The sequence below is a fragment of the Falco biarmicus genome, chromosome Z, assembly GCF_023638135.1.
Source record: "Falco biarmicus isolate bFalBia1 chromosome Z, bFalBia1.pri, whole genome shotgun sequence".
NCBI classification, from domain to species: domain Eukaryota; kingdom Metazoa; phylum Chordata; class Aves; order Falconiformes; family Falconidae; genus Falco; species Falco biarmicus.
The window spans coordinates 54,022,170-54,050,126 of NC_079311.1; the positions used below are offsets into that span (position 1 = coordinate 54,022,170).

Sequence of the window (27,957 nt, forward strand, 5' to 3'; positions counted from 1 at the left end):
AAGATTTCCAGCAGCCTCTGTTGTTTCATAACTCAAGTTCCATCCCTAAGAAAGACTTCCAGTATTTAACTTCTACAGTGGCTTCACCTGCTTAAATTCAGATTGTCTCCATCTTCTGTAAGAACACTCTGTCACAAAGTTTTTGACTGTTCAAAATGCACCCTGCTGTTGCCAAAAGTTTCATTTTCTAGGAACCTCGGACATTCGGTACCCTTTATTTTTCTTTCAGAAGTATCCTTTCATATCTTGCTGGAAGAAACAGTGTTAAGCCAATATAAGGCTAAATAAAAAGCATAAAAGAGTAGCCAATATGTTATAGTCCTCCTAATATTTTCTTATTTTAAGTTTAAGTTGCGAAGTGTCCTGTCAAGGACTGTGTTACCTCATTTGTCTGCAGATCACTGCTAATACATGGAGCACAAAATAGAGGTAGTGATAACAACATGCTGTTCACTTTACAAGTTTATATACTGCCTAACAAAGAAAAATAGAATTTTCATATTGCTATATTCATTGCATCGTTATCTTATATATATTTGTTTTAAATCTATTATTATTAATATTTTAAATGCACTGCTTTATCATTAAGTAAGATCTATTTTATTTGTATAGACCATGTATGCAACCAGCCCATACTCTGATCCTGTTGTTTCGATGGATCTTGATCCCCAACCAATTACAGATGAGGAAGAAGGCTTGATTTGGGTTGTTGGGCCAGTTCTTGCAGTGGTGTTTATCATCTGCATTGTTATTGCTATACTTCTTTATAAAAGGTAAGTTTATCTTTTAGTTTTCTTAACAGGCATGTAACTTCCTAATATATTGGCCATTTTATAACACTGTTCCACAGTATATTTTTTGTACTACTGTAGTGTCATTCCTTTGGGATATTTCCATATTTATTAATGGTTTCCAGAACACTGCAGAATTTTTAGTAGATTGACTGAAAGTTTCCAATAATTACAGGTATGTGGGTAAATTTTTTCTGCTGCTGACACTCTATTAACATTTCTGCATTTAAATGTTTTTTCCATTTTGCATACATTTATGAAGAAAGTACATGCTTGCATACAAATATGTATAGAATTTGCACATTTTACTTTTAAAAACTTATTTTTAGAGGTGTAATAATAATCATTAGGCATTACATTTAGCTTGATGTTAAACGTGATTTTCATCTCCACTCAAGTAGAGTCATTACTTTTGATGGTTAGCCTCAATTTGGCAGTGTACCTGTATGAACTTTAAGCTCTGAACTGAGAGACTAGGGAAAAGTCAATAGTTGTTTTCTACTAATGTTGAAATGAGATCAAACTTCACTTACACTTCTGCCCATGGCTGGGGAATTGAAACTAGATGATCTTTTAGGTCCCTTCCAACCCAAACCATTCTATTCTATGATTTTTCACTGTCTGTGACACAGATGTATGTTTGCTATTACAGAAAGAGCTTTCCTTTGCCTTACAACTTAGTAGATGAATACTGTGTATGATGCCTTAATGTATACATAGTAGCCTTTTACATTGTATATAAGTTCACAGAAGTCAAGATACTAAATCAAAACCAAACAATCAAACCCACAAATTTTATTTTAATGTTCAGATTTTGTTCCTAATACATTTTTAAAATATATTGATTAAGATCCATTGGGGAATATTTTAAAGATGCCTTGACCTCGGTGGGGGGGCACACTTGGGATAATTTCATTAAATGAAGTGTATCTTCTAAAACTAATAGGTATGATGCTATCACCTGCATATAAATATTTAAATTCTGCTAGCCTCTATGCTCTTCCCATCCTAATTGTCTCTAGTCAAATACCTCTGAAGTTGCATATAGAGAGCTGGGTTCAGGTTTTGGAAAGGGAAATCTCTGTTCAGCAGTAAAAAAAAAAAACCAGTCTAGGGTTAACCTTAGCTTTAGATTTCAAACAGCTACACATTTATAGAATGTGCTTTTGGGACTGTAATCATACAGGAGCTTAATACACAGCCTATTGCTTGCAGATATAAAAGTTTCTGTTAATGCCTACTGTCTTTGCCTATCTAATCCAATTAGCAACCAGTGAACCTCTGTTTGCGTCTGTCACTTCAAAAACTGGTTGTTAGAGATGTGCTAAAACTGAAATACTCCTTACTTCTGATTATTTTGGAGTATTAAAAGTAAAACTTCTCCCATACTACAGAACAAATCCAAACAATAGCATATAAAGCAGATGTGTAACTGCTTCTGGAAATATTGATTACATTTGTGGAACCATAATCACAATCTTCAGCTCTATTACCAAAAACATTATAGGAATATTCCACAAATGAGCAGGTAAAATTTGTTCATCAGTAGTGTGAAGAGATTGTCATTCACTGAAAATGGGGGACACATTTTCCATCTGTTATTTACTACTGGTACTAGAACTGTTCAGTGTCCATATGTATTTATTTATTTTTGTATTTTCAGCTATAAGCTGTAAATTGTTAAACTGCACTGAGCTGGCAAATTATCTCTGAGAAATTATGACTGCAGTTTTACCATTCTGTGGTCCTCTGTGAACTTTTCATTTCTATTAAAAAAGTAATATGCAATTGGATATTTTTTTCTAGAGTATCTGGATTCAAGCTGACAGCTAGAGTTTGATAGCTTTACTGTCTGTAAAGCAGGAATAACCAGACAAGACAGTAGGGAAGTTTAGCATAGGGCTCTGAGAAAACAGGGAAATTTAATTTCTTAGTTAACTCTGTTAAAGGGAATTACTGTGGCTACAGGAGTTGGACATGGTACAATAAAAAGTAGGGAAATAGGAATTTTCATGGATACAGGAAATTTTACAATTATATTTCTAGAATATGTTAGGGCATAGGTGCAACAGCTAGGATCGGGAGAGAAGAAAACAGAGGATAGAGGGTGTCTGCTTGATACATGAAAACACGTGAAAAATGTTACAAAGGGGAAGATGATATTGAAGAATGTGTAGTCAGAAGAAGATGACTGGGAAATGACCCTGTGTTTTGAATTGCAAAGTGTAGTAACTCCAATAATGGTCAGCTGTGCTTATTTCCCTTTGTCCATACAAGCCTTTATAAACAGACTTGGACTGCTAATCTCTTGATTTGCAATACTGTTACATTTTAATTTCATTCATAGAGAAAGGTTGACTGCAGTTTTTAAAATAATCATTTTAAGGGCAAAATTCTTGCCTTCCTTTAAAACAGACGCTATCACAGATATTGTGGATAATTTTAATATATCGGTGTGAAGCATATTGAACTGTCCCAAAGATTAGGGGTGCATGTTTGACCCCTTTATTATTTGTTAGTCAGTTTTTATAAAAGTTATTGCCTCTGCATTTACTCTTCTTAAAATCTGAAAGCAAAGATACTTCATAGAAATATTTTTGGATTATATATTAGAATATAGCCAAAAGGTCATTGCAGCTTGTACTTAACAATAATAGATGGGGAAAATACTGGAGTAGTTTTTGCTGTTGTCAGCTGTAGCTGCAATATAATGTCCAACACATTTGAGACTGATTAATGTACAGTGTGCAAAACAGCTCACAGATTCACAGAACCAAAGGGTCACAGCTCTGGGGATTGCCCAGTACCAGCCATGTTCAGAGCATGGCCAGCTACAACATACAGCTCAAAGGCATGGCCAGGCAAGTTTCAGTACATCCAAGAATGGAAACTCCACAACCTCTCTGTGCAACCTGTTCTAGTGTTCTCACAGAAAAAAATATTTTTTTTTTCTGAGTTGCAGTTGAATTTCCTGACTTCCCTGAGTTGATGTCTTGGCAAACGGAACTGACTTGGCCAGTGATCAGTTTGGTGTTCTCTGTCATTGCAGCAGTGATACCACCCTGCAGTCGTAGTGAAGGGAGGGAATTTTGGAGCAGATCTTTAATCTATTTGACATAAATTAAAATAATCAAATTTAGGGAACCAAGTAAATTAATTAGACATTACTTTCATTTTGGCTATATTCTTGCCCTCTAGAAAATATTTTTTTTGCTAGCTCAAACATGGAGTAAAACGTACAGCATAGTAAGATTTATAACCAACATCTCAAACAAAGGCAACCACTTACCTAGATACAGAGATGGTGCAGGCTAAGCCTCCCCTAGAGGAAATGCCTAAACATTATGAAGACTGTTTGAGTCATAGTTTGTATCTCAGGGTGGTTTTGATAGAAGCACTACCCTGCTGCAACCTACAGCTTAGGCAGACCTACAGTAAATCCTTTTGTCTCACTTTGAATGTGTGACACATGTTCAGTTACACAGAATTTAGATGGTTATGAATGTAGTTATTATATGTTAAAGACCTCTAGAAATTGTTCAATGTATCTCAGAAGCTGACAAACTACAAAGAGAGTGCACATCCCCATGAAGCATCCTTTCATCCCTTTTCCTTCACCCCACCCACACTCTAAACATGAATCTATGTGGCTATTCCTCCTGGTTTTTAAGAAATCAGAAGTTCTCTAATTTCAGCCTTTCACTGATGAAGAGCAAAATACTCCTCTAGATCTTTCTGGAATCAGGTTTGTTTGTGAAGTGGGTTTCCAGTTGTAGGGAAAAGGAATGAAAACTGTCTTGACAGACTTCTGTGTTGCTTGTTCTTATAAAGTGCAGCTTTTTGATTTGGTTCAGATGACAGGAGCCTAAGCTTGAATCTTTTGAACATAGTGAATTTGGGCACTCTGAATCATAAAATAGTTTGTGCTGGAAGGCAGCTTTAATGGTCATCTATTCTACACCCCCTGCAAGGAGCAGGGAACATCTTTAAGTTTATCAGGTTGCTCAGAGCTCCATCCACCTGACCTGGAATGTTTCCAGGGATAGGGCAGCTACCATCTCTCCAAGATACCTGTTCCAGCATTTCACCACACTCACTGTAAAAAATTTCTTCCTCATACCTAGTCTGAATCTACCCTTTTTTAGTTTAAAAACATTATTCCTTGTCCTGCCGCTACAGGCCCTGCTAAAAAGTCTGTGCCCATCTTTCTTATAAGCCACCTTTCAGTAATGAAAGGCTGCAATAGGGTCTCCCAAGAGCCTTCTCTTCTCCAGGCTAAACAACCCCAACTCTGTTTTAGCCTTTCCTCCTAGGGCAGGTGTTCCATCTCTCAGATCATTTTTGCGGCCCTCCTCTGGACCTGATCCATGTCTTTCCTGTACTGAGGACACCAGAGCTGTACACAGGACTCCAGATGGGGTCTCACCACTGTGAAGTAGAGAGGCAGAATCGCCTCTCTTGACCTGCTGAATCTTGAGCTGTAAGAAGAAACATGCTTCTAAGAGAAAAAACAGATGTTAAAACCCACAGAAATGAAAATGGAGGAATCTAAATTGATAATGAAGGAGTCTATAAAAACTTTTTCATAACATGTTTAATTGGTCATTGCGGACTCCAGGCTATTAAAAGTTTGTAGAACCCCTATTTACTATGAACAACAGACAGAAAGGTAGACAAACCTTGTGTTTACAGCATGTGTACAGTGGAACCTGTTGGTGAGAGATAATAAATTATTTTCACTATTTAGCTGATATTTGTAGATCATAAATCACTACAGATGTCTATATATCATGGTTGACCTCAAGTATGTGACATTACTTCTAAATCTAAAAAGGTGTGAAATACTTTGTTAGAGAATGATTTATGCATACCTTACCTTACTTTCCAGGGTACTGTTGTTTTCCCGACGTTTTATTACCTGGTTTTGTAAAATAGTTTTAAATGTTTTCTTTTTTTTTTTTCTTTTTTTTTTTTTCTTTTAATATAGTACAAATCATATTTAACCTTGTTCTTAGCTTGCCTTTCTCTTCCTCTTCACTGTTTCTCCCCTTCCCTTTCTCCTCTGCTCTCCACTTTCATCTTCCTTCTTCTCCCTCCTCTCGTCTCTCTTCTCTCTAGAATGTAAGAGGGAGCTATGTCTTAGTGAGATGCCATTTGTCAATGTACTGTTAACATTACTTAGATAGCTTAAATTAAACACCCATTCTGCATTATCTCACTGCCTAAAATTTGAGGTGGCCCTACTTTGCAGATAATGTCTGAAAGAGATGTTTTTTCGACAGAAGAAGTCACATTAAACTTAACCTTGTGTCATCCATTTATTCTATGGTTCCCAAGCATTAAATATTTTGAACAGTGATTTCTTAATTTAGTTTAGTTATATATCTTTGCTGTAAATCAACATTTCTTACATCTTCTGTTGCTGTATTCACCATGTTTGTTGCTGGTCATCTAACATTTCACCTTTTCTCCCTTCTTTGCTGCATTAAAATGGAGCAGTAAACCTGACAGGTGAGAAGTGAAAAGTAATCATTCTTTGTTTAATCCAGAAAAGGAGAACAAAAGAGAAAAAAGAGGTTGTCCTGATAATGATCTAAGACAAAGGATCTGACAACCTAAGTAAATGTAGACAGTAACCTATTGATATGAAGGCAACTAAAAGATTTGTTATATTGTTTACAGCACTGAAAAGTAATGTAATATATGCACCCATGTTTCACTGCGGGTTTTTTGTGTTACCACGGGGTACATTTTCAAGAGATAGCACAGGTTTATTTGTGTTTTAAAGAAGTTAAAACACTGTTTCTTTGCTATGACCAAAGCAGCTGAAAGGGAATGCGTGGTTGTGGGTCAAGTGTTAGCTGCTCTAAATCTCCATAATGCTCTATATACATAGAGTCAGTGCTGACTTACAGTTCTACAAGTGGAAATGTTACAGTGATCTCGTTTATCCTTTGTGGCTTTTTTTCCACCTGTGTCAAAACCACTGTATGATCTGAAAGAATTGTAATGTCTTGTGTAGTCTGGAAAGATACAAAAAAGCCAGAATGATCCTGAGAAGAATAAGTAATAAACCATTCTATTGTCCTATAAGTATTCAAAATATTCAGAGATAGGATTAGAAGATATTTTAGTACTTTTAGAAGATTAATATGAAGTTCTGATGCCCAGTACTGAATTGCAAGTGGAAAAAAGGTAAATTAAGCTTGTCTTTAGACAGCTCCACTGATCCCTAGACTTCAGGAGAAGGAAATATAGATAAAAAATACTTGCTAAAAGCTGCATCACACACCTTTACTTCAGAAGAAAGAACACTAGGCCACTGTGCTACTGTGGTAGGAGTTTGAAATAGTCAAACTCAAAAGTAAAAAAGGAATTTCAACCAAGTTTCTCCAAAATAATTTTAAAATAGAGTAAAACCAGATGAATCAGATTTAAAGCTTCATCGCTTCACTAAATTGTAATTAATACATATATTAAGGTATTTACTGCAAAACAGATGGAGTGTTTTTACGTCAAAACACTTCTCCCCTCCCCCTAAAATCATAGGAATAATAACTTTCAAGTAACTTTCAAATACTTCCTGTGATGATGTTGCTGTTTGGTTCTTTGCATAGTCTTTGAAATCTTGCTTGTATGCACCTTTCATGAATGCCACAAGGTGTTCGTCATTTCAAGAACAGCAAGAAATCAACTGGAGCATTTTTAAGAGGGGAACACAGGAGAATGGTAACAGATTTAACATTGCACATTGTGGGTCAATTAGGAAAAAAGAAAGGAAAAAAAAACCGTAACAGTGGTATGTTAAAGCAAATATTGGACACCTTAAAATCATCTCACTTCTGTTTTTGCAAAGTAAAACTTTGCTGCTGTTTGCACTTTCATTTTATATTACATAAAGAATATTAACCAGTTTGCATTTTCATTCAGGACTCAGAGTACTAATGAAGAATGATTCTACTTCAAATTAAAACATTAAATTTACATATATCTGAATTAAACTGCAGAGTGGTAGATATTCTTCGTGTAACATAGTTCTCCGTGTTTTGCAACAGGAAATTACACTCCCAAATGATGGGAGTCCATTTTACTGGAACAGTCAGACTAAGAACACACATGGACTCTGCTTCTCGCTAGGGAAAGGGAAACATACGCAAGTTTGTTTCCTTCTCCCTCCCTTCCTTCCTTCACTCCACTTGCTTTGGACAGATTCACAGAAGTACTATTATTGCAGTGAAAGTCTTAATATGATCAGAAACATTCATACAGAATCTGAGCCTTGGATGTGTAGGTGTGATCAAATGGATGAAGAATGTGTAGTGTAGCTTTTACAGAGATGAGAGGTAACAAAGCAGGATCTTACTTCCTAGAAAGTGAAAGAAATAGGTGTCTTCTGGGATAGGTGTCTTCTGTACTGTTCTCTATCGTAGAGGAAATATAAAAAAAATGCAGCTTATTTTTATAAGCAGTGCAGAGCTGTATGTATAAATCATTAAGTATTCGATTGTAATAACTTGGTATGATAATTTTTTATTACATACTTTAGATTTGGCTACTTTTTAATAAAGATATAGCTAGCTAGCTAGCTTTTAAAATCGAGAATGTGTGATTTTTTTGTAAGTTGCATGTTATGCCTTATAAAAATTAACTATTTGGGTGTCAGGAATGATGACCTAGAGGATCAGTTTAGCGCAGAATGCAGTGATTTTCCGTATGACATTACTATACTTAGATTCATTTTCCATTGCAAATTGTAGCTGCCCTACCCACCATGCGTAATTATTTTACCTTTGCACTGGATTGTATACTTTTTCAGAAGCAAGCTTCTTGCCTTTAAAATATAATGATTAAACACAAACACTCAAGCACCTTTATTTGTCAAACTAACACCTTGATCTTATGTTTACATGTATTCACCTTCTCCATGCAGGAAAAGGGCTGAATCTGATTCTAGAAAGAGTAGCATACCCAACAGCAAGGAGGTCCCCTCTCACCATCCCACAGACCCAGTGGAGCTGCGACGCCTTAATTTTCAAACTCCGGGTAAGAGAAAATAATACCTCACTGAGAGCTCTATGATCACAAACTGGTTAGTAATGCCGTAACAGAACAGATAGATTGTTTAACAAAATATATTTTGATGGATTCTGAGTTTTTGCACAATTTATTCCTCTGTTAGTTTTGGAAATAATTCTGTAATTTCTTTATTTAAAGAAAATCCTGCATGAAACAAAATTAAAGTTCTGTAAAGAAGACACCAAAGTCACATATGTTGTACAGATGTGTTTTATGTGATAAAATTCCATGTTAAACCTAACAGTGTAGAAAATATTATTGGGAACTGTACCTCCCTCTCTTTATTAATAATATTCTTACAGCTACTCCTTTGTAAATAAGCTTCCCTTTTATCTACTGTATTACCAGGTAATCTGTTAACATCATTGCAAGTTTCACTACATTGCAAATGTCATTACGGAAAAGAAATGCTAACTAGAGAAATGGTCTTGTCTTTCAAATCAGGCTATATGTTAGGGTCAAAGAGGATATTAGCATGTCAGTAGTTCTGAAGATAGAAGCAACACACTTCAAAAAAGTAGTATTTACTTATTTTATTGATTAAGCGTTGTTTTCTTAAAGGTATTTGGTTTGGCAGTCAAGAAACAGCAGGAGAGAAATACTTAAAATAGTATTGATATTTTTTACCACCTTCTTGAAGAGTCATTTGGGTTTTTTTGGTTTTGGTGGGGTTTTTTTAAATTAGTTTTACTTTGATCGTGATGTATTCCAGTAGACTTGTTTTCTATTACACTATGATTGCGCATGGGACCTGATGCAAATTACTTACTGAGTCTTCCTGAGCCTTGTGTTTGTCACATTCATTATGTTAAGTACAAAAAATAATTAATTCAAGCTCATAAAGAATTAAGTACTCGAGATGTTGGGAGATGAGCTGCAAAAGCTGACATACTAAATATTACAAAAGGGTTAATTGAACTTGCAATTCTCATTTCTGACCTTCTATACAGTGGCTACATTGAGATAGTGTTGCCCCAGCAAGAGTGGATCTGCAGAGCCCCAACATCCACACTACATGTATATGGCACAGGTAGAAAGGGAGGAGTCTGGAGGTCTGAGTTTTAACCCAACCTTGCCTTTTTTTATCTGTTCCAGTATGCTGAATACTGTTTACCAGGTGCAGTGAATTAGGTGTGTTTCAGGAGTGCATCTTCGAGTTTAGTTTCATCTGAATACAGCAGTCTTGTTGAGGTGCTCTGGGACCTCTCTATAATATGAACCTAAGTGCAGTAGATGGAAATGATTGAAAGTTTTAATTCACAGTTGTGCTTCTGAGACTGCAATATTAATGTAGACTCATCCTTACTGAGCAAGGTTTCCTATGTTATCCTTAACTTTCATACGAAGTTTTAAAGGTTGTTACAGAGATAGAAGTATGCATACAAGTCTTTGAAACGTGAAAAGTTGAAAGCTATGATTCTTATGATTTAACTTATGCCTAAAACAAGTCATGATCTGTAGACAGATATATATTGAAGTAGGGTGAGTGTCTTAATAACTAGGTACATAAGCATAATTTTCTTCTATCCATGTATTTAGATGTGGAGTTTTACCTATCCATTTAATAGTCATAATAAATTAAAATAAAATGTGGGCAGAAAAAAAAATACTGCCAACTCGTAACAACTTTAAATATAAATGTTATTGTGATTAATTCTAAATTTACAGTTAGAATGTAAACTTACCAAGAAATGGCAGGATTTGAGACACTTGTGGACACCGTAATTCCATCTCATTGATCTGAAAAGACCTGGACAGGGGGGAACTGTAACTTTCCTTGCAGTGTTATAGTTTATCTGGGAACCTTTCAGTTTTCTGTCAAGCACTAGTTGAGCAGTATGTCTGCAATCCATTTTTATTATGAATTATTCTTCTTTGCTGTACACCTTTTTACAAAATCGAGGATTACAATTATTATTAAAAATCTTGTTAGTACCAAAATGAAATTATGATCTTGTTTCCTGCGGTTGTACCACCTAAGACTCCTAGGCACAGGTCAGGCCATTATGTTACTCAGCATGCAACCAGATATCACACAGAAAATTCCTACCCCATGACATTTGTCTTGCTGTGTAATACTTGCTAATTAGCATGTTCTTAATATGTAATCTTAGCCTCAGTGAAGTAATGGTACAGTTCTTGTTCTAATGAAAGCAGAACCTCACTTAACTCCCATTAACTTCAGTTAAAGCTACCGTTCCATTAAAAGCCGATGCATTTATCTTAAATATTTAGATCCTGCAGGAATGTTTATGCAACTCCACACTGCAACACACCATTAACAAACATGCAAGACAAAGCTTTTCAAGACAAATGTATAGAAACTAGAGAAAGTCTGTATATTCAAGATACCAGTTGTGTTGGTTTTATTGTTCTTTCACTCTCAACGTGTGTGGTTTTTGTTTTCTGCCAGGTATCAGAAATAGGCAGTAGGGCACTGCTGTGACAAAGCAAGCAGATGAGAGAAGGGGTTGGGGCTGATGTGGTTATGTGTTGGGTTTCTTTTATTAAGACATCTGCAGTCACCCTCATACAGTGGCCTTATCTACTTTGTAAGATGTTACTATTTCTAACCATACACATAAAATAAATGACATTGGTGAATGTACTTTAACTATCAGTGTATGCCATGTCAGTACAACTGCAATAGGATATTTGACATCATTGTTACTATAATGACTTATTTATTTAGATTATGAAATTTATTTAGATTATCCATAGTTTGCCTGAGGCTTCCCAGGCACACCAGTTGCTTCCAGTGGGAGAGGAAAAAAAAACAGTTGCCAAGGATCCATAATGTGAAGAAGTGTTAGAGAAGAAAATTTAAATTACTTTGGCATGTCCAAATTACCAGTTTTCACTGGGAGAGGAGAATGAGATGCTCCTACAAAATTCTGGGTTGCCGTGAAATGTAATACTTTACAAGATTTCTAAACAGCCTCCTTCCAAAAATGTTAGCGATCATATATTGTGTAAGGACGGGTCTGATCAGATAAAAATATCTAAATAATTTGAAAGAAAAACCCTTGTTGTGGTAAATCTGAATTTCTAACCACAAGTACAAAATGTTCCTGATGCAGGTGGTTAGGTGTAACTTTTTGAAAGAAATTATGGGAAAGCCTTTTTTATCTTTGGTGATATTTAAGCAATGATTTAGGCACAGCTATTTTTTACTGTTGTAAAATTGTCTATTCAGGATGAAGATGTTGTAAAAATCCAATCTAAACTACCAGCACAGCAAACGTCTTGCTTTCTTTTCACTTTCTCTCGTCTGTTAACAAAGAATGTCATTCTTCACTACTCTAGTACTTACCTAAGGGCTTCCTATCTTACCTTGTCCAGGAAGGATCAAATTCATCTGTTGCTTTACTCAGTAACTCCATAGATAATTTTAACATTTTTTCTTGCCATTTGGAATAGTCCACAGTTCCACATCTGAGAACAAGATCCAATGTTCATATGTGTTATCCAGAAACATACAATTGTATATATGCTCATATGCCACTGAGTGGATCACAGCTATGACAAGTTTTCTTTGAGTAAAGATGAAAATACCCAATCTCTCTGTAGCATGCAGGATTTCATTTATAGTCTGTTATTCTTCTGGAACTGGAGTAGCTGAGGAAAAGCCAGTCACATTATTCCCATTCTACAAGTTCCTTGTGAAATACAGCGTTAAGATAATCAACCTGGTTTGCAGATTTTCGAAATCTCTATGTTACATGGGAGAGTAAAGGTAGGGAAGGGGTAATAATTAAACCAACACAAAAGGTTTCATAAAATGAGGAAGCCCAGGTTTGCATAGAGGAAAATAACTGATGTGGTTTGGGTGGGTTTTGAGAGACCCAAGGCTCAGGCAGACTTCAATCAACCAATCAGCCAAAGAACTAAATTGAGTCATACCTCAAAAGTGACTGGGTTTTTTTCCCCCATTTAAGTATATGTCACACTTATAAGTAATTTGTGTAATTGGGTGCCAATTAAACAATTATTTCATTATCTTCTATAAACTAAATAAGATGCTTTGAAATACAGGAAAAATAAACAATTTTTACAGCTCTGAATTAAAGGTTGCTTTTTTTATTAGATAAATGCTCACAAAACACTGAATCCCTCAGTCCCTAAGGAAATTTCACTAACTTGTTTCCAAGATAAGGCAGAAAAAAGGGTAAAACAGATCCAGTGGAAAAAGGTGCAAATAACAAATGTGGGAAAAAAATTATGTCTGGATTTAGTCACCTGCTTTGCAAGATAGCAGGAAATTTCTTCCTTTGGTTTATCCACAGAATTTCTGTTTATGAGAATTATGACAATGCTGAAAGAAATACTGTGGTTTGTCTCCATGGCAAAGCCATACTGGAATAGCTTTCTCACAGTGAGTGATCCTACATACAGCTTTTCATGTGAACTTGACTCATCTGAAGGATTCAGGCACCTGAAGGAGGTACAGGCTTCAGAGTGCAAATGGCACTTTTCTGATATCCCACTTGGTTGCTTTCAAACCCTGAAGCAATCAGTCTGCTTAGCTGGGAGCTGGAGCTGAAAGTTCCTCAGCTTGTAAAAGTAATTTTTTTTCTTTTCCTTTCCCCTGGATTTTAGCCAATAGTTTTGCAACCTGTTATTGCATTAAACAGTTTTAGATCCGTGTCTGTAAACTAGGTTTCCCCTTTTCTCAGCGTACATGGCTTTTACACCTCACTCAGAGCTGGACCTTCTGCCAAAAAGCTGCAGAGACCCTAGGGCTACTTGGTAGAGCTGTCTTTGATGCAGAACAAGAATTGCATTAATTCCAGAATAATTAATCTAGTTTTCAAGAACATAAATTCTTCTGGAATAAAAGTGACTTCATTTTGCAATATTATATGCACATTGGTAACTATTTTAGAATAGCTAAAGCAGGCTGATATATTTCTCTAAAGCTAATCTCGTAAATTTAACTTTGTACACAAGCTGTAAGATCACTCTCTGGCTTAGCTCTAACTGTATGAAAGAGATTTTAAAGTAACTGGGTTTTCTTGTCAAATATACTAAAGGCATAGTTGCTAAATTTTCATGGATGCCAAATTCCTACTTAATTGAAGTCATCTTTCTTATTTTTCTACTTTCCATGACCAAATTTTAAATAAGTATTTCATTCTGCCTTTTTGATAAGGGTAAGTATCAGTAATAGTGACATCTGTTAACTGATTCATTCCTTTTTCTATAAAGGGACAATAGCTTAATCAACATAGATTAGTGTGTGGGAGGTTATTTGTGTTATTAAGTAAAAATGAGGACGTAATAAATTAGGTTTTTAGAATTACAGGTTACTAATTCAATGTGGACCTGAAATACAACTCATTTTGTAAAGAAATTTTCATGAATATGATGTGTCATGTTTTCAGTTTGTCTAGATTGTCGTCTGTGTGCTAGCACTTTGTTTAAATCTAACTTCCTTCTTGTTTATTGTGGGCATTCCAACTTACAGGTCCAAATTTGTAAATAAATATGTGTTTCTTAATTATTTTTTTTAAAAGCCGTCATAAAACCCTGGCAATAAACAAAATCCTAATTTAACACACTATTAACAAGACCAAAACACCCACTTGTTTCAGAGGGCTAAAGTAGTATACCTAAAAGGTTTAATGGTTGCTAATATACGAATCAATTCTGACCTTGCTCTCCAATTTTTGCTTAAAGTTTGTGGCACATATGGTATCCTGTGTTCCTTAGCCTTGTATTTACTACAAATTAACCAGAAGATAATTCTACACTGTAATTAAACCATACATTCTCATTTAATTCATGTTGACGGGTTATACTAGGCTGCATAAGATCAATCACATTTGGTAATCTTCTACCAAATCTGGAAATAAAAGCTTCTTATAGATACAATTTCAGCTCTGTTTTGCATGTGGTGGTTTTTAGTTTAGTTTGTTTGTTTGTTTGTTTGAGGTTTTAAGTGGTGTTATCTCCTTTTTTTAATTTATTTTAAAGAAAGTTTGAAAGCATGTTTTCAGCATGAAGTTTCTTTTGACTTTGTAGCACGTCACAGGATCTGTTGTAACTTAGCTTATATTGTCTTTAATTTTTTTGTGTTTTCATAACATATGCTGATTGATGTGGAGGTGTGTCAGTAAATAAGTGTATTATCTTGTTTGTAGCCACAAAAATAAGTGTGTTTAGCTGTATTTTGGGTGGGTTTTTTGAGTCAAGTTCCACACCTGTTGTTCACATGCAACTCAGGTTAAGCTCAGTAGGAGCTTCATGCTTTTGCATGAGATATGATAAGATCTTAAAATGTTCATTCATAGCATATTCTGTTATGATGCTTATTATGACTCACAGACTGATTAGATAACAAAAGTCTGCCAGCAGTTCTTTTGAAAAGTAGCTACTTTTATCATCTCAATAGAACACATTTTATGTATTTAAAAGATTAAAATATACCAAATGCAATTACTTCGTAAGTTAACTGCACCATATTATTTGAAGGAAGTTAGTAAGTGTTCAAGTGTAAGTACTTAAAAGGTGTTGTGGAGAAAAGGATTATATGCAGTCAAAATTTGCCAGTTTCTGAAGCAGTAAGTAGTTCCTTTTTTTCCATAGAAAAGTAAGCTTTATGTCAAGTTTCATTTTGCACAAAATGTTTAATACAAAATCTCCCCTTAGAAATGTCATGTGGCATATAAAGGAGCATATAAACAAAAGTAGTCTGAAAAACAATGCATGTTCAGCATCTTTAAAAAAATAGTCCTTTCACAGTAAGCTAATTATTGAGATTTCTCTTCATGATGCTGGTAATTTGGTCAGGTTCATCACATGATGAGCATGAGCCAGTCTCATTCTCTTTGATTTTATGTCCTTTATGTTTACAGTAGGGTAATTGGACCTTTAGACATCTTCTGAGTTGAGTTTCCAGGCGCTGTTTTGTGCATGTCTGAAGTGCCTGTATGTGCGAGATTGATTGGTTATGATGGTCTACTGCTGTTACTAATTTGTTTCCCGTTTCCGATTGGCTTTTACTTTTTACAGCTTTGAGCAGTAATTCAGTCCCCTACGCCTCCCTGATTGGCTCTGTGTCCTCCCTCTCTAGCCAAACTACCACTCAGTCCTTATATGATAATAACTCTCTCCCACGATTCGCTCGAAAAGGTCTAAACATCTTTGTCTCTATTATTTTCTCTGTTCAAGCACTGTTTTAGATGTACATCAGTCCACCTCCATTTCTGGATCAATCTAGAGCTCTCTTGTGCCTTTTCACTCACATATTTTCCATAGGGGTGCTTGATCTGGATCAATCAGTGTAATTATTAGATGACTGTCACCCACACTCATTTTGAGAGTAGCCAAGTTGTATTAAGTGACATTTTTAAGAAAATGGGAGACAACCAAAATTTATTCAAATAAATTAGCACTAAAGGACTAATTTGTTAATTGAAATGTATAAGAAATCTTCCCATTAATATCTGAATATTCTGCTTTTTCAGTTGACTGACAGCTTGCCTTAATATCTACTTTAAATAATGTCTTGCCATCACAGATGTGCTATGAAGGTAATAAATAAATATACATGTATAGGGTCAGAAGAATTAGGGCCAGTGCTGCTGCACGTTATTTTGTACCATGGTATGATGTCTGAAACATCAAAGAATCAAAAGGAAAACAAGAATTTTAAAAAAAAAAAAAAAAAAGAAAGAAAGAAAAATGTGCTATAGTGTGACTGTGTTGTAACCACATGGTCATTTTCAGCTGCTTTTACAGGAAGTGCAAGTTAACTGTTGTAGGCATGCTCTTGAAATTCATGGTGACAAAGCAAACTGCATTGTGCAACATGGCTTCCAGCTTGAGCCCCCTTGAGTCATCACTTTTTTCCCTTTGTAATTTCAAGAGATCCTGGGGTTCACTAGCTTAACTTTTCTAGCCAGCTCTGGTTTCTTCCCACAAGCGATTGAAACCTCACTTTCATTTTAGGTATGATAGTATAAAGCATGAAGAGAAGAATGTAAGCCTTTTGGTGAAGGGTCATGAAGAATTATAGCATGAAACAAACATGTTCACAAATTTTTTCCTGGCAAATCTTCAGCTGGCAAATTGTCCTAGTTGACCCCACATCTTTTCTTTCTTTTGCCTTGCTGTCTCCATACTTCCTTCCATGCCCATCTCTATCTCTGATTCCCAGCTCTTCTTCTTATTCACTCAATATCTTCATCATGGACAAAGATGTTTACACCTGAAGTAGATTGTAGGTCCGTTTGGGGGTTGATAAATGGGGTTTCAGATTAAGCATACTTTAAGGTACTAGTGCAGTCAGCATGTGTGTCCAGCCAAACTGTACAACCCCTGCCTCTACAATCTGCTACTAGTGAAAACATTTTTGAAGTTCTGATTGTCTGATGTCCAATGTTGTCTTCAGTGACTGTTGTCTAAAAGCAACGGTGCATGTTATTCTGGTCATTCATAGTTGCATGTCAGTCACCTCAAAATTTCATTAAATCTTTTAAGTATTTCCAATTTAGTCAGAATATGTAGTCAGTCTTCTGTACCTTGATGCATTATTATTAATCCTCAAGCTATCCATTTCATTTTTTATAATTTACTTTGTAAGTTAGTTTTATGTTGGTTTGAGGTTTCTTTGTTTTTTACCATTTCCTTTGCAGGTTCAGGTGTCTCTGGTTACCTTGGTAACCTTCATTCTTCAAGTTCATTTTTTCTTGATTATGCATAAGTCACTTTGTTTTCTGTCAAAACACAATTCTTTCCCCTTTAGGGCTCTTTCAGTGTTTGTTTCTCAGCTCACCTTTCCTCATCTAATTCAATGGAGTTTCCATTTCATGCAGTGCAGGAGAATGAGTTTGAAATGACATTTAGAGTCATTACTCAAAAGCAGAGATCAACATCAGGTCTAACTGTCCCATTTTTCCATGCCTAGATAACCTCATTGACTCATATCACAGTAACTCTTTCCTCTACACTAGGAGTGTTAGCTTTGGGGATATGCTTGGTAACTTACTTTAATTTAGCTTCATAGCTCATCTATGCAGAGCATGTCCTGCTTTCAGTAACTGAACTATCTGCCTGCTTCTCTCACATGACATCTTTACTACTTACACATTTCTAGCCATTCTAACTACTGCATTTTCTGAATATTAGAGTGATGCCATCACTGTAGTTGACTTTAAATTCTGTTCATCTTTCTTGTTCAACAGGTATGGCAAGTCATCCCCCAATACCTGTCTTGGAACTTGCAGATCACATTGAAAGATTGAAAGCAAATGACAATTTGAAGTTCTCACAGGAGTATGAGGTAATTTTCCCCACTTTCTCACTATTCAAATAATTTAAAACATCATGCTTCCTGTGTCCCTAGACTTTTCTCTGATATGTACCCATGCTGATGATACCAGTTTTATAAGATATTAAAACCATGGTTAAAAAACGTTCCCTGTGTACAAATGGCTGTGTTGGTGAGGTGCCTTCTTTGCTAGTAATAATCTATTCTTTTTTTGTGAGTATTCATGTCAGGCATATTCCATGTGCACACACTTGAAGTAGTGTAGTGAATGATACAGCACTTTTTAAAATATACACAAACATCCATCTCTTCTGCAATTAAAAGATCCTTATATTATTTTAAAAATCTCCTGTGTGATGTTGACAAGACACATACAGTACAAGTTCCAAAGAAGTTACAGTCCACTGTGTTAATTTTGCAGAGATGAAAATAATCTGCAATTGTCTGATGGCTTTCCTAGTATAAAAGTTCCAAGACAATGTATTTTCCTTCTGTCAATAATGCCACACTGATAATCTGTGAATGATGGTCTATAAGAGCATGAAAGAATTTACCTGGAAGAGAGTAGGAAACCTCCCCAAACAGTGGTACTGTGGAGAGTAACATCCTCTCATGTCAGTAATTTGTGGCTAAAGGCCCTTAGACAGCCATCCATGAAAGACAGTAAATTGTAGCTGTTTCTTGAATGCCAGTATTGTCTATGTCAAAAATCTGTGGATAAAGTATGCACTGAACCATCGTAAAAAGAATGCTTCTTTAGAGCAGTTATGGGTAGTTGTGTCAGTGATCGAAGGATTAACAGCTCCCAGAGGGATCACTGACATGGTACTTCCATTATAGTCTGTTGTGTCACTAATCCTTGCTTAAAACTCCCCAGACTTTATTAGCATGGCAGAATAAAAGCCCATGTTTCTTTCATTATTTTAAGGACTATTATATTTGAAGATTCATACAAACACTGACAGTGCAATAAAAAACACCAAAGATGACTTCCACATGTTGGTTCCATAGGAACGTGATTGCATGAGATCCTATAAATTCCCAATGTATTTTAAAAGTGTTGATGGGAAATGTTAAAAATTAGTACTAACTAGTACAATAGAGAACTAAAATTACTTATTATTTAATTGAATATTCTTTTCAGAAAGACTTTAAGACTGCTTTAAAAAATAATCTCATTAGATGTCAAAAGGAAAGTATAATCTCAAACATTCATGAAAATAAATTTATTTGAAGAGCATCTTAGGACTGCTGTTTAGTGCTGCAATCACAAAAAATGTGGGAGAATCTTCTCACATTTTGGTGTGTAAATCCTGCATTCTTAAGTACAAAGACTGTAGCATACAAAAAATAAGACAGGGAAATATATGTAACACAATGTTCACCAAAAAAATTTGGTATGAATTTGACAATCATTTCCAGTTGTACTGTGGGGAAATTCCTTGGAATATCTGTGTAGGAAGACTTTCCATGTAATAGATAAAAAGTGTCATTGCAAGCCATACAATGTAGTATAACTTCCACAAAAATAAAGAATACACTTTTACTATGTCTTAGGCATGTCATGCAGATGACATGGTTCTTACACTGTCATATAACTTAAAAGTTTTGGTATTTTACATTTCCCTTATTATTTAAATCATCAATGTCATTTTAGGAATGTAATCTTAACCATTTATAGCCAGCATTGTGAAGATACATTAAATCATTAAAGTCTTAGTATCTGTCCTTCTAGATCATTTTACCAGTCTGTGTAAAAGGCCCAGCTTTCACTTTTTTTTTTTTTTTTTTTTTTTTAACAAAATATACCATCTGGGGCAGAATGATCATACATTCAAGATTGAAATGTGGGCAATGGTAGATCAACATCAAGCTTCATTCACATTACTTTGCCCAAGGCAGTTCAACATCCATCTTTGCAATCCTAGCTTTAGACATACCGCTTCGTTTCCATCCAGTCCAAGGTTCATCCATTTTGAAACAGGATTTGTGAAAAGCACTGCTATTTGTTTTCATGTTCTAGTCAAGGCGGTGGACTCAAGCTGCAGTTTGACGATCACTGGAAGTCATCTCCCTGTCTTGGCTATGCATTCCTGTTGTCTCTCTTGTGCCAATCCTGGCACTAGTGCATGTGCAGCTGTTCAAGGATTATCTCAGGAAATAGATTCAGCTGAAAACTAATTGTTTTATTTTTCTTTGCTGTTTTCAGTTGGATCAATTCCCTGAACTAGCTCACCACATGGCTGCATGAGCTCTAGTGCCAGCACAAGGGAGCTGGTGGGAACATTTGTTGTTGGGGATTGGGGCCTTCTTTTTCAGCAACAGCCCTGACTAATGTCCCTTAAAAGCAACTATCCAGTTCCAAGGCAGAAATGGCTACACATGGTAACAGTTCAGTTATTATCACTTCAGATAATGTTTGAACTGTTGACAGAAGGAAAAAGAGATATTTTTCATTTTCAAGAGATAAAGGTGTAACATGCAGCCGGAAACCACCAACCTTTATTGATAGTAATGAAGTCCTCCAGTTAACTCCTATTGAAAGAAACAATGATTTTTCATCAGTTACCACTGATAGTTTTTTGGGTTTTTTTCGTAATGTCCTTTCCTTTTTGGGATTCAATTATTTTATTTTAATTTTTATGGAGTTTCTTACTTTGCATGGATAAAAATCTTCAAAAATAGCCTGATAATACACAACAACTGTTAGGACAGCTTTGTGATACCATAAAATAAGATATATATGTACAGTTTCCTGGTGAACACTGACTTCTCATCCAGCTTATAGAACTTCTTTCAGGAAATTAACTCCATTTCAAGAACACGTTTTAATTATTTTTAGCATATCTTACTTTAATTACCATTTCAAAATAATTACTTGTTTCACAACTCAAACATATCTTTTCATATTATATGCATCCTTTGCAGCTCTTCAGGAGTATTTGAATACTTGTTCCTGTTCCATCCTTGCTCCTGTTCCATCCATTGCCTTTTGTTCAGAATTTCTGATTGAAACTGCCTATGTTTTATCTTCTCCATTTGGAAGAGTATCACTTCCTTCCCTGTTCCAGCTTTCTCTTCAGACAGGCAGAAACTTCCCCTTCTCTTCACCACTTCCAAAAGAAAGAAAAAATTGTTCTTTCACAGAAGGCACACATCGACATGCTGTCTCTTCTGCTGATTTACTTATACACAGTGGCATCATTTTCTATGAAACTGATTTCCTTGCACCCTCCTAGGGAAGCTGAAGGAAAACTTCTTTGTAGACCTGTTTAACGCAGTATTCTCCATTCATCTGGCAAAGAGCTTCCCAAATGGGTTTTTATGGTGTTGGGGTTTTGGTGCTTGGTTGGTTTTTTGTGGGTTTTTTTTTGTTTGTTTTTTTTTTTTTTTTTATGAGAACATGTTCCTTTTTGTGCTGTGTGAAATCTAATAGAGAAACAATCTGAAATTATTATTGAAGACATTATAAGTCTAAACTGCATCCCTCTGCACTCTGGTTCGAAAGGAATACCCAGGGTAGTGTGGCAAGTTGGGAAAGTATTTCAAAAATGTAAAGAGTAATATGCACAGAATAAACTATATATTCGGGGTGGGGGATGGGGAGCAGGTGGATAAGAAAGGAAAAAAAGTAGGACTCCTGCATTGTTATGATGTGGTAAAGGGAGTGTATTCTCCAGGGAAGACTGTCTTCCAGCTGTGTAATGTTTTCTAAGCTTTGATGTCATTGAGTGGAGGAGATCCTACTTCTAGAAGTCTTCAGAAACTAGTTCTGTGTCTTCTTAGTATTTCTTAGTGGCTTCTTCAGGGCTTCTCCTACCCCAGCTTTCACAGGGGATGATCATGAGAACAGTTATTATATCCCCTCTCCTTTATCAACTATCATTATACTTCTCTCACAACTTTACCTTGGATACCAGATTTCATGGGAGAACAGAGGCTAAGCTTTTAAAGATTATGACTATTGCAAGATTTAAATAAACTTGTAATTCACTTGTTGGATAAAGTGGCTTTGTAGCTTTAGCATAGATAGTGCTATGTCCTCTTCTCAATAAAGTTAATTTCTACTTCAAAATATTTTTTTCAAAATACTTCATTAATTATTATTAGCTTGGAATCCCCAAGCCTTAGGGAGATGTTGTTTTACTTTGTTAGCATGGCATATCCTTTATGTCACATAGTTCTTTTGTACTCTCTAATTTAAAGGCAGGGTTCTTAGCCCTAGCTGATTATTATGAAGCTTTTGCTGACTTGGGCAGTTTCAGTGGGATTTTTATGTAATGCAAGGGTCCATATGGACTTGACAGCTGCTAAGCAGAAAGCCATATTTATAAGTGACTGACCTTTTATTGTATCTCCTTCTTAACTCATGTTTCAGCATTTAACAATAAAAAGTGGTCACAGAGATAGACTGTATCAGAGCTGTGTCTGCCTACTTTATGTAATACACTGGATGTATTTGTAAAATTGTTTCCTCTGATAACGTAGAACAGAAAGTCTGTTGCTTCAAAGCAGATTCCTGGGTCTTATGTAAAATAGTTTCACATTTATTATCTGAGATCTGTAGTATAGCTTCACATCCTTAAGGAGAAAGATTCAGTTTTATACCATTTTTTTTTGTGAGAACCTGTCACTGCACCACAAAAATTACACTCCCAGCTTCTATGTGTTACAGTGTGATTTACTGTCTATGTGTGTGTGCACCAGTTAACTAATGTTATGTGAAGTTGTATATAATTTTACTGGTTTTCCTCATCAGGCTTCTTTCTGTAAATTACCGCCGGTCTTTTGCTTCAACACTGAGTATTAGACAAGATGAAGATGCGTTTTGACTGTGTGCCACACTGCTGTACTACTACAAGTTTTATTGTAGCCTTTCAGTATCATTGGGTAGGATTTGTGATAAGAAGACAATATACTGATATAGTACATTTATCTTTTTGTATCTCAAGCTGCAACAAGATAAACAGTGGACACTAAAACACAATAAATTTTATATAGTAGAAGCACATACAAAACTTATTATTGATATAAAACACTTTAAAAGTCCATGAAGAACAGACGACCTACTGAATTAATCTGTACCAAAGAAATGGCTGCACTTTACTGGCGTACCATTACAGATAATAGTGACTCATATGTAAAAATCAATTTCTTCTCAGCAAAAATGTGTTTTCTATTCTTTTTCTTTACAATAGTTTCCGCTTTCTAATATTATAAACATCATGTATTAGTATTCTGTAACTTTACTATTGTAGGATGTGCTCCATTTGTGGAGAAACAATTCGTGCACTCAGTGAACTATGAGAAGTTGTTTGTCTTCTTAGTAACACATATGCTGTAGCATTCACCTAGGTTATTTGGTGCTTAGTTCCACCAAAGGTTGTGTCTGAGCCAGCGGGATAGTTATCATAGGGAATTTTAAAGACAATGCAGGAATCCGAAGTGGCAGTAGTCAAGATTTATAGTACCATATTATCTCCTTCTTTTGTGCTGTGAGTGCTTCCTTGGGATAAAAGCATTTGTTTATGCTTATATAATTAAGACAATATTCTGATAAAAGAAAGCTAGTGTTAACATATTAGAATGCTGTGTTTTGGTCTGATATCTAATGCCATTTTGCCAAGGAATTCCACAGAGACAGTTTAAATAGTCAAGTACTGTAATAAAAGTCAGTTTTATTTTGTCCAACTGAAAGCAGTGTAGGAAGAGAAAAGTAGTCCATTTCTTACAGCAAGAATTATTCAAGGATAGACTGTGTAGGTCATTATTGGTAAAACTGAGTTTTTTGGGGGGCTCTTTGTAAGATTAATTTACAATATTTTTTTGGGGGGATGGAGGGCAATGGAGAAATCATTTATGAATTTTACTCCTTTCACAAAAAAATAATAATGTTGCCAGTGCTTTAAAAATACTTTGAAAATTTAAAGAAACACCATTGCCTCATAGGAGGCAATTCCAAAGTTTAGTGTTTCAGAGCTGCTGTATTTTATGTAATATATAAAACAAAACAACAGGATGCTTTAGTCACAAAAAATATTTAAAATAAACAAAGCATTTTACTACTCAGGTATTCTTCTGCTCCTGATATTTATTTGCTACCTGAAGTTGAGTGCTTTCAACACAAAATTATTTCCACCACAACTGGTTTTTGGTATCACATACAAAGTTTAATTGCAGATGGGGAGTAAGCAAATTGTGTTTAAGACTAGAGGCAAAGAAACACGGAACAGTGGGATTGGTTCTTAAAAAGTTAGGTTTTCTAAAGATTTTTATGTAATAGAGATTCTTCTTCAAAGGTGTTCAAAGAATGGTTGTTTTCCTCCTTAAGTGTACTTTAGTTATATGCATTTATAGCTTCTTTAATTCCACTGGCATCAGGTTTTACATGATCTCATTTGGTCATAGGAATATTAGCTTGACATTGCAGAGAAAATACTTTTGTTCTTGAGAAGAGTTTGGCAAAAGCCTTAGTTGTATTTCTAGCTACTCTTGAAAAACTTTCCTTTGAGATTCAACAGGAAATGTCTCATCTGTGCATTTTTAACTGTTTTTAGGGCCAGGATGCAAAATTGTATTTGAGTTCCAAAGAATATTTAGTTAGCAAAAAATGAGGGTTATTCCCCCCCATATCTCTTGAAAATGGCAGCCTTTACAGCATGGTGTAAAAAGCTCTGCCTTAATTAGAAAATTTAATTCCATTTGGCAAATTGCCATGATCATGTATTAATGTTCATGCATCTAGCATTCATATTTTGGTAATGTAGTATGTAAATCTCATTCTATTAGTAAGTTTCCTGCATAATATGATAGCATCCTATTATAGATTCATGAGCTATGATAGGAACTTTTCATTGCAGTTGCTGACATTGGTAAAAGCGGGTCAAACTGTTCAATTTTATGGGTAGCTGACTATCTTGTCCAGTTTTACAGTCTATTTGCATTGACATCCTCTAAAATTTGGGGGTTTTCATTCTTCTTTCTCTGCCTGGTCTTAGGTTGTTGCTCTGTGACTCAGTGATTTTTCATGATTTAATTTGCAGCCTCAAACACAGCACCTACAGTGCTGAGAGTCTCTTTACAGGACATGCTACCTTCCCCATCTGGGCTTGTGAAACCTATGCAGTAACTCACAATCCGTTTAACCCCACCTAGTAATTTTAAGTTAGTAAGTACCCCACAGCCACTTGCTCGCTTGTCCTTCACCACCCCCCCACCACCACCAAGAGGGATGAGGAGGAGAATCGGAAAAGGAGTGTATAATTCAAGGGTTGAGATAAGAACAATTTAATAGGTAAAGAAAAAGCCACACACACAAGCAGAAAGAAACAAGGAATTCACTCACCACTTCCCATGGGCAGGCAGGTGTTTGGCCATCCCCAGGAAAGCCGGGCTCCATCACACGTAACGGTTACTTGGGAAGACAAATGCCATAATGCCAAATGTGCCTTCTTCCTTCTTTTTCCTCCAGTTTATATACTCAGCATGACGTCCCATGGTATGGAATATCCCTTTGGCCAGCTTGGGTCACCTCTCCTGGCTGTGTCCCAATTTCCTGTGTCCCCCAGCCCTCTGGCTGGCAAGGCCTGAGAAACTGAGAAGTCCTTGACTAGGTATAAACATTACCCAACAATAACCAAAAACATCCATGTGCTATCGACATTGTTCTCACACCAAATCTAAAACACAGCACTGCACCAGAGACTGGGAAGAAAACTAAGTCTGTCCCAGCTGAAAACATGACACACATAAGGACACAGACCTGATAGCTTTTAATTTGCTGGCATAGTGACCCGTAGTAGAGCTCTGATTCAGGACAGGCAAGCATCCAGGAAGGATGGCATTTTGTCATAATTATTCCTTCCTCAATACTGTACCAGGATATACTCCTGGAAGTCTTACGATCACAGCAGGGAATATTTGCCTGTTGTTTAAGCAGTATAAAGGAAATCTTCACAATGAGCAGGTACAGAGGTTACTGGAAGGGGGTTTGAAATTCTTCTGGAAACACATTTTGGTTACTATGATTCGTAGTCAAAGAACTAATTTTTATGGATGATGCATTGTACTAGCAAATATTACTCAAGTCTTTTCCCATTAACAGATCAGACTTTTTTCCACATCCAACCATTTAGAACACAATAGCTGAAAGATAAGTCAAAGCATGGGAGGGCAATAACAGTATTACAGATATCTTTATTTCTTTTGCACAAAGCACCCGTGCTACACAGTTATGCTATGAAGAAATCCAGTTCTTTGTTAATGACAGCTTTATTGAAGGCAGGCTTTCAGAATGAATATACTGGAAATCCTATTAAAGTGCCATCCATTAAACCATTAAAGCACTCATTAAAACTGTTAGTACAGACTTGTTATTCATGAGTTATTGGTCTTTCACACTTTTGAAATGTGTCTGCCAATACCACTCTACTCTTTGTTCCAGTGTGGCTATTAAGTCTGAGGAAATATAATTAACTTTCTTTTGACAAAACAGCGCTTTGTGGGAGGATAGTAAGGCCACAAAGTGGTTCAGATTGGTGAGAAAAACAGTAAAGATTAAAGTTCAGTCCATTTGCCTGGTTTTGACATAATTTATGTTAACTATGTCTGCATGTGGGCCTAAATATTAATCACTGAATTAGACCATCTGGCCATACATCATACAAATAAATGAATTAGGAATATAGTATGCTGCTGTGATGATCATATCCTCATCTACTTCTACAAATAGGTGACAGAGAAAGCTGATGTTTGATTTTTTTCTTGGTATTTAAAGACAACTTTAGATCACTTAAACAGTAAGGAATGAGAAGGGGAAGAGTAATAACAAACAGCTGAAGTTAAGCTTTAAATGTAAAGTATTCTTAATAGTCTATAAATTCACATTAACAATAGGTGTAATATAGAACTGAAGCTCTTTCTCATAATGGGTAAGGATCTACTTAGTCCCTAATTTTCTAAGTGCTTTTTTACTTTTCCAAGTATATGCAAAAATGCATCTTAAACTTTCTGTTTGCAAGTAGTTATAATTTTGCATAGATTGTTTATGGGTTATTTTAATTTGTATACATCTTTTTTTATTATTTATAAGGTAAAGCCCAAGTCCTGTAGTCCAGTCTCAAAACTAGTAGCATGTTAGTCAGCCAGTTTATTCTGTTATTTTCCGGTTTTCTTGTCATATGTGAAGAGGTATATGTGACATCTTATACTGTGAATTCATTCCCAGATGTTTGTACACTGTAGGTAAAAACCTAAAAGATCACGCCCAGTGTCTCCTTCAGTATGTATCTAAAACAATGCAGGGCAGTGTTGCCTCAATATGGGGCACTGGGCTGCTCTTTAGTTAACATGTTTGCGTATATGCCTCAAAAATTTCTGACTAGGTAGTCACAGGCAGTGCAGATATGCTTTATTCCTGGTCAAATAATTGATTTTATTTAATAATTTATTTAGCGTATAATGCACTAACATATTGAGAACATCTTCTGTTTATTTTGAGATTACTATGTTTATGTTCTAAATTATTACTAGAAATCTGAGCTGAATTCATACTAATTACTTTTGAAAATACTGAAAATTTGACCTGCAAACATCTTTCATAAGTTACCTTATTCACCTCCATTCGCTAAAAAAAGTAAGAGGGGATATTCTTTGCTGAGAGGTCGTTATGTAAATTTGATTGCTTTCCAACCCATATGATGTAGATGAATTGCTTGCTGGTCAGATGATAAAGATGTATATTACATATGACACTCCTCTTCCCAGTGCTGATGGAAATGTGGTCCAGATTCTTTCTTTTCACCTTAGATTAAATAA

At 35.6% G+C, this 27,957-nt stretch overlaps 1 protein-coding gene across 10 annotated transcripts in view; it reads left to right on the forward strand.

The window, feature by feature from the left end:
• PTPRD (protein tyrosine phosphatase receptor type D) overlaps nucleotides 1–27,957 on the forward strand; it is a 380,605-nt gene that overhangs the window by 286,986 nt on the left and 65,662 nt on the right. For 7 of the 10 annotated variants that reach the window (XM_056325255.1, XM_056325244.1, XM_056325247.1 and 4 more), the window contains 4 exons: nucleotides 613–773; nucleotides 6,288–6,302; nucleotides 8,722–8,834; nucleotides 18,056–18,153. In XM_056325255.1, coding sequence (XP_056181230.1) covers nucleotides 613–773; nucleotides 6,288–6,302; nucleotides 8,722–8,834; nucleotides 18,056–18,153 — 387 coding nt within the window. The remainder of the gene's footprint in view (nucleotides 1–612; nucleotides 774–6,287; nucleotides 6,303–8,721; nucleotides 8,835–18,055; nucleotides 18,154–27,957) is intronic. The other 3 variants (XM_056325248.1, XM_056325249.1, XM_056325253.1) reach the window with 1 other exon arrangement.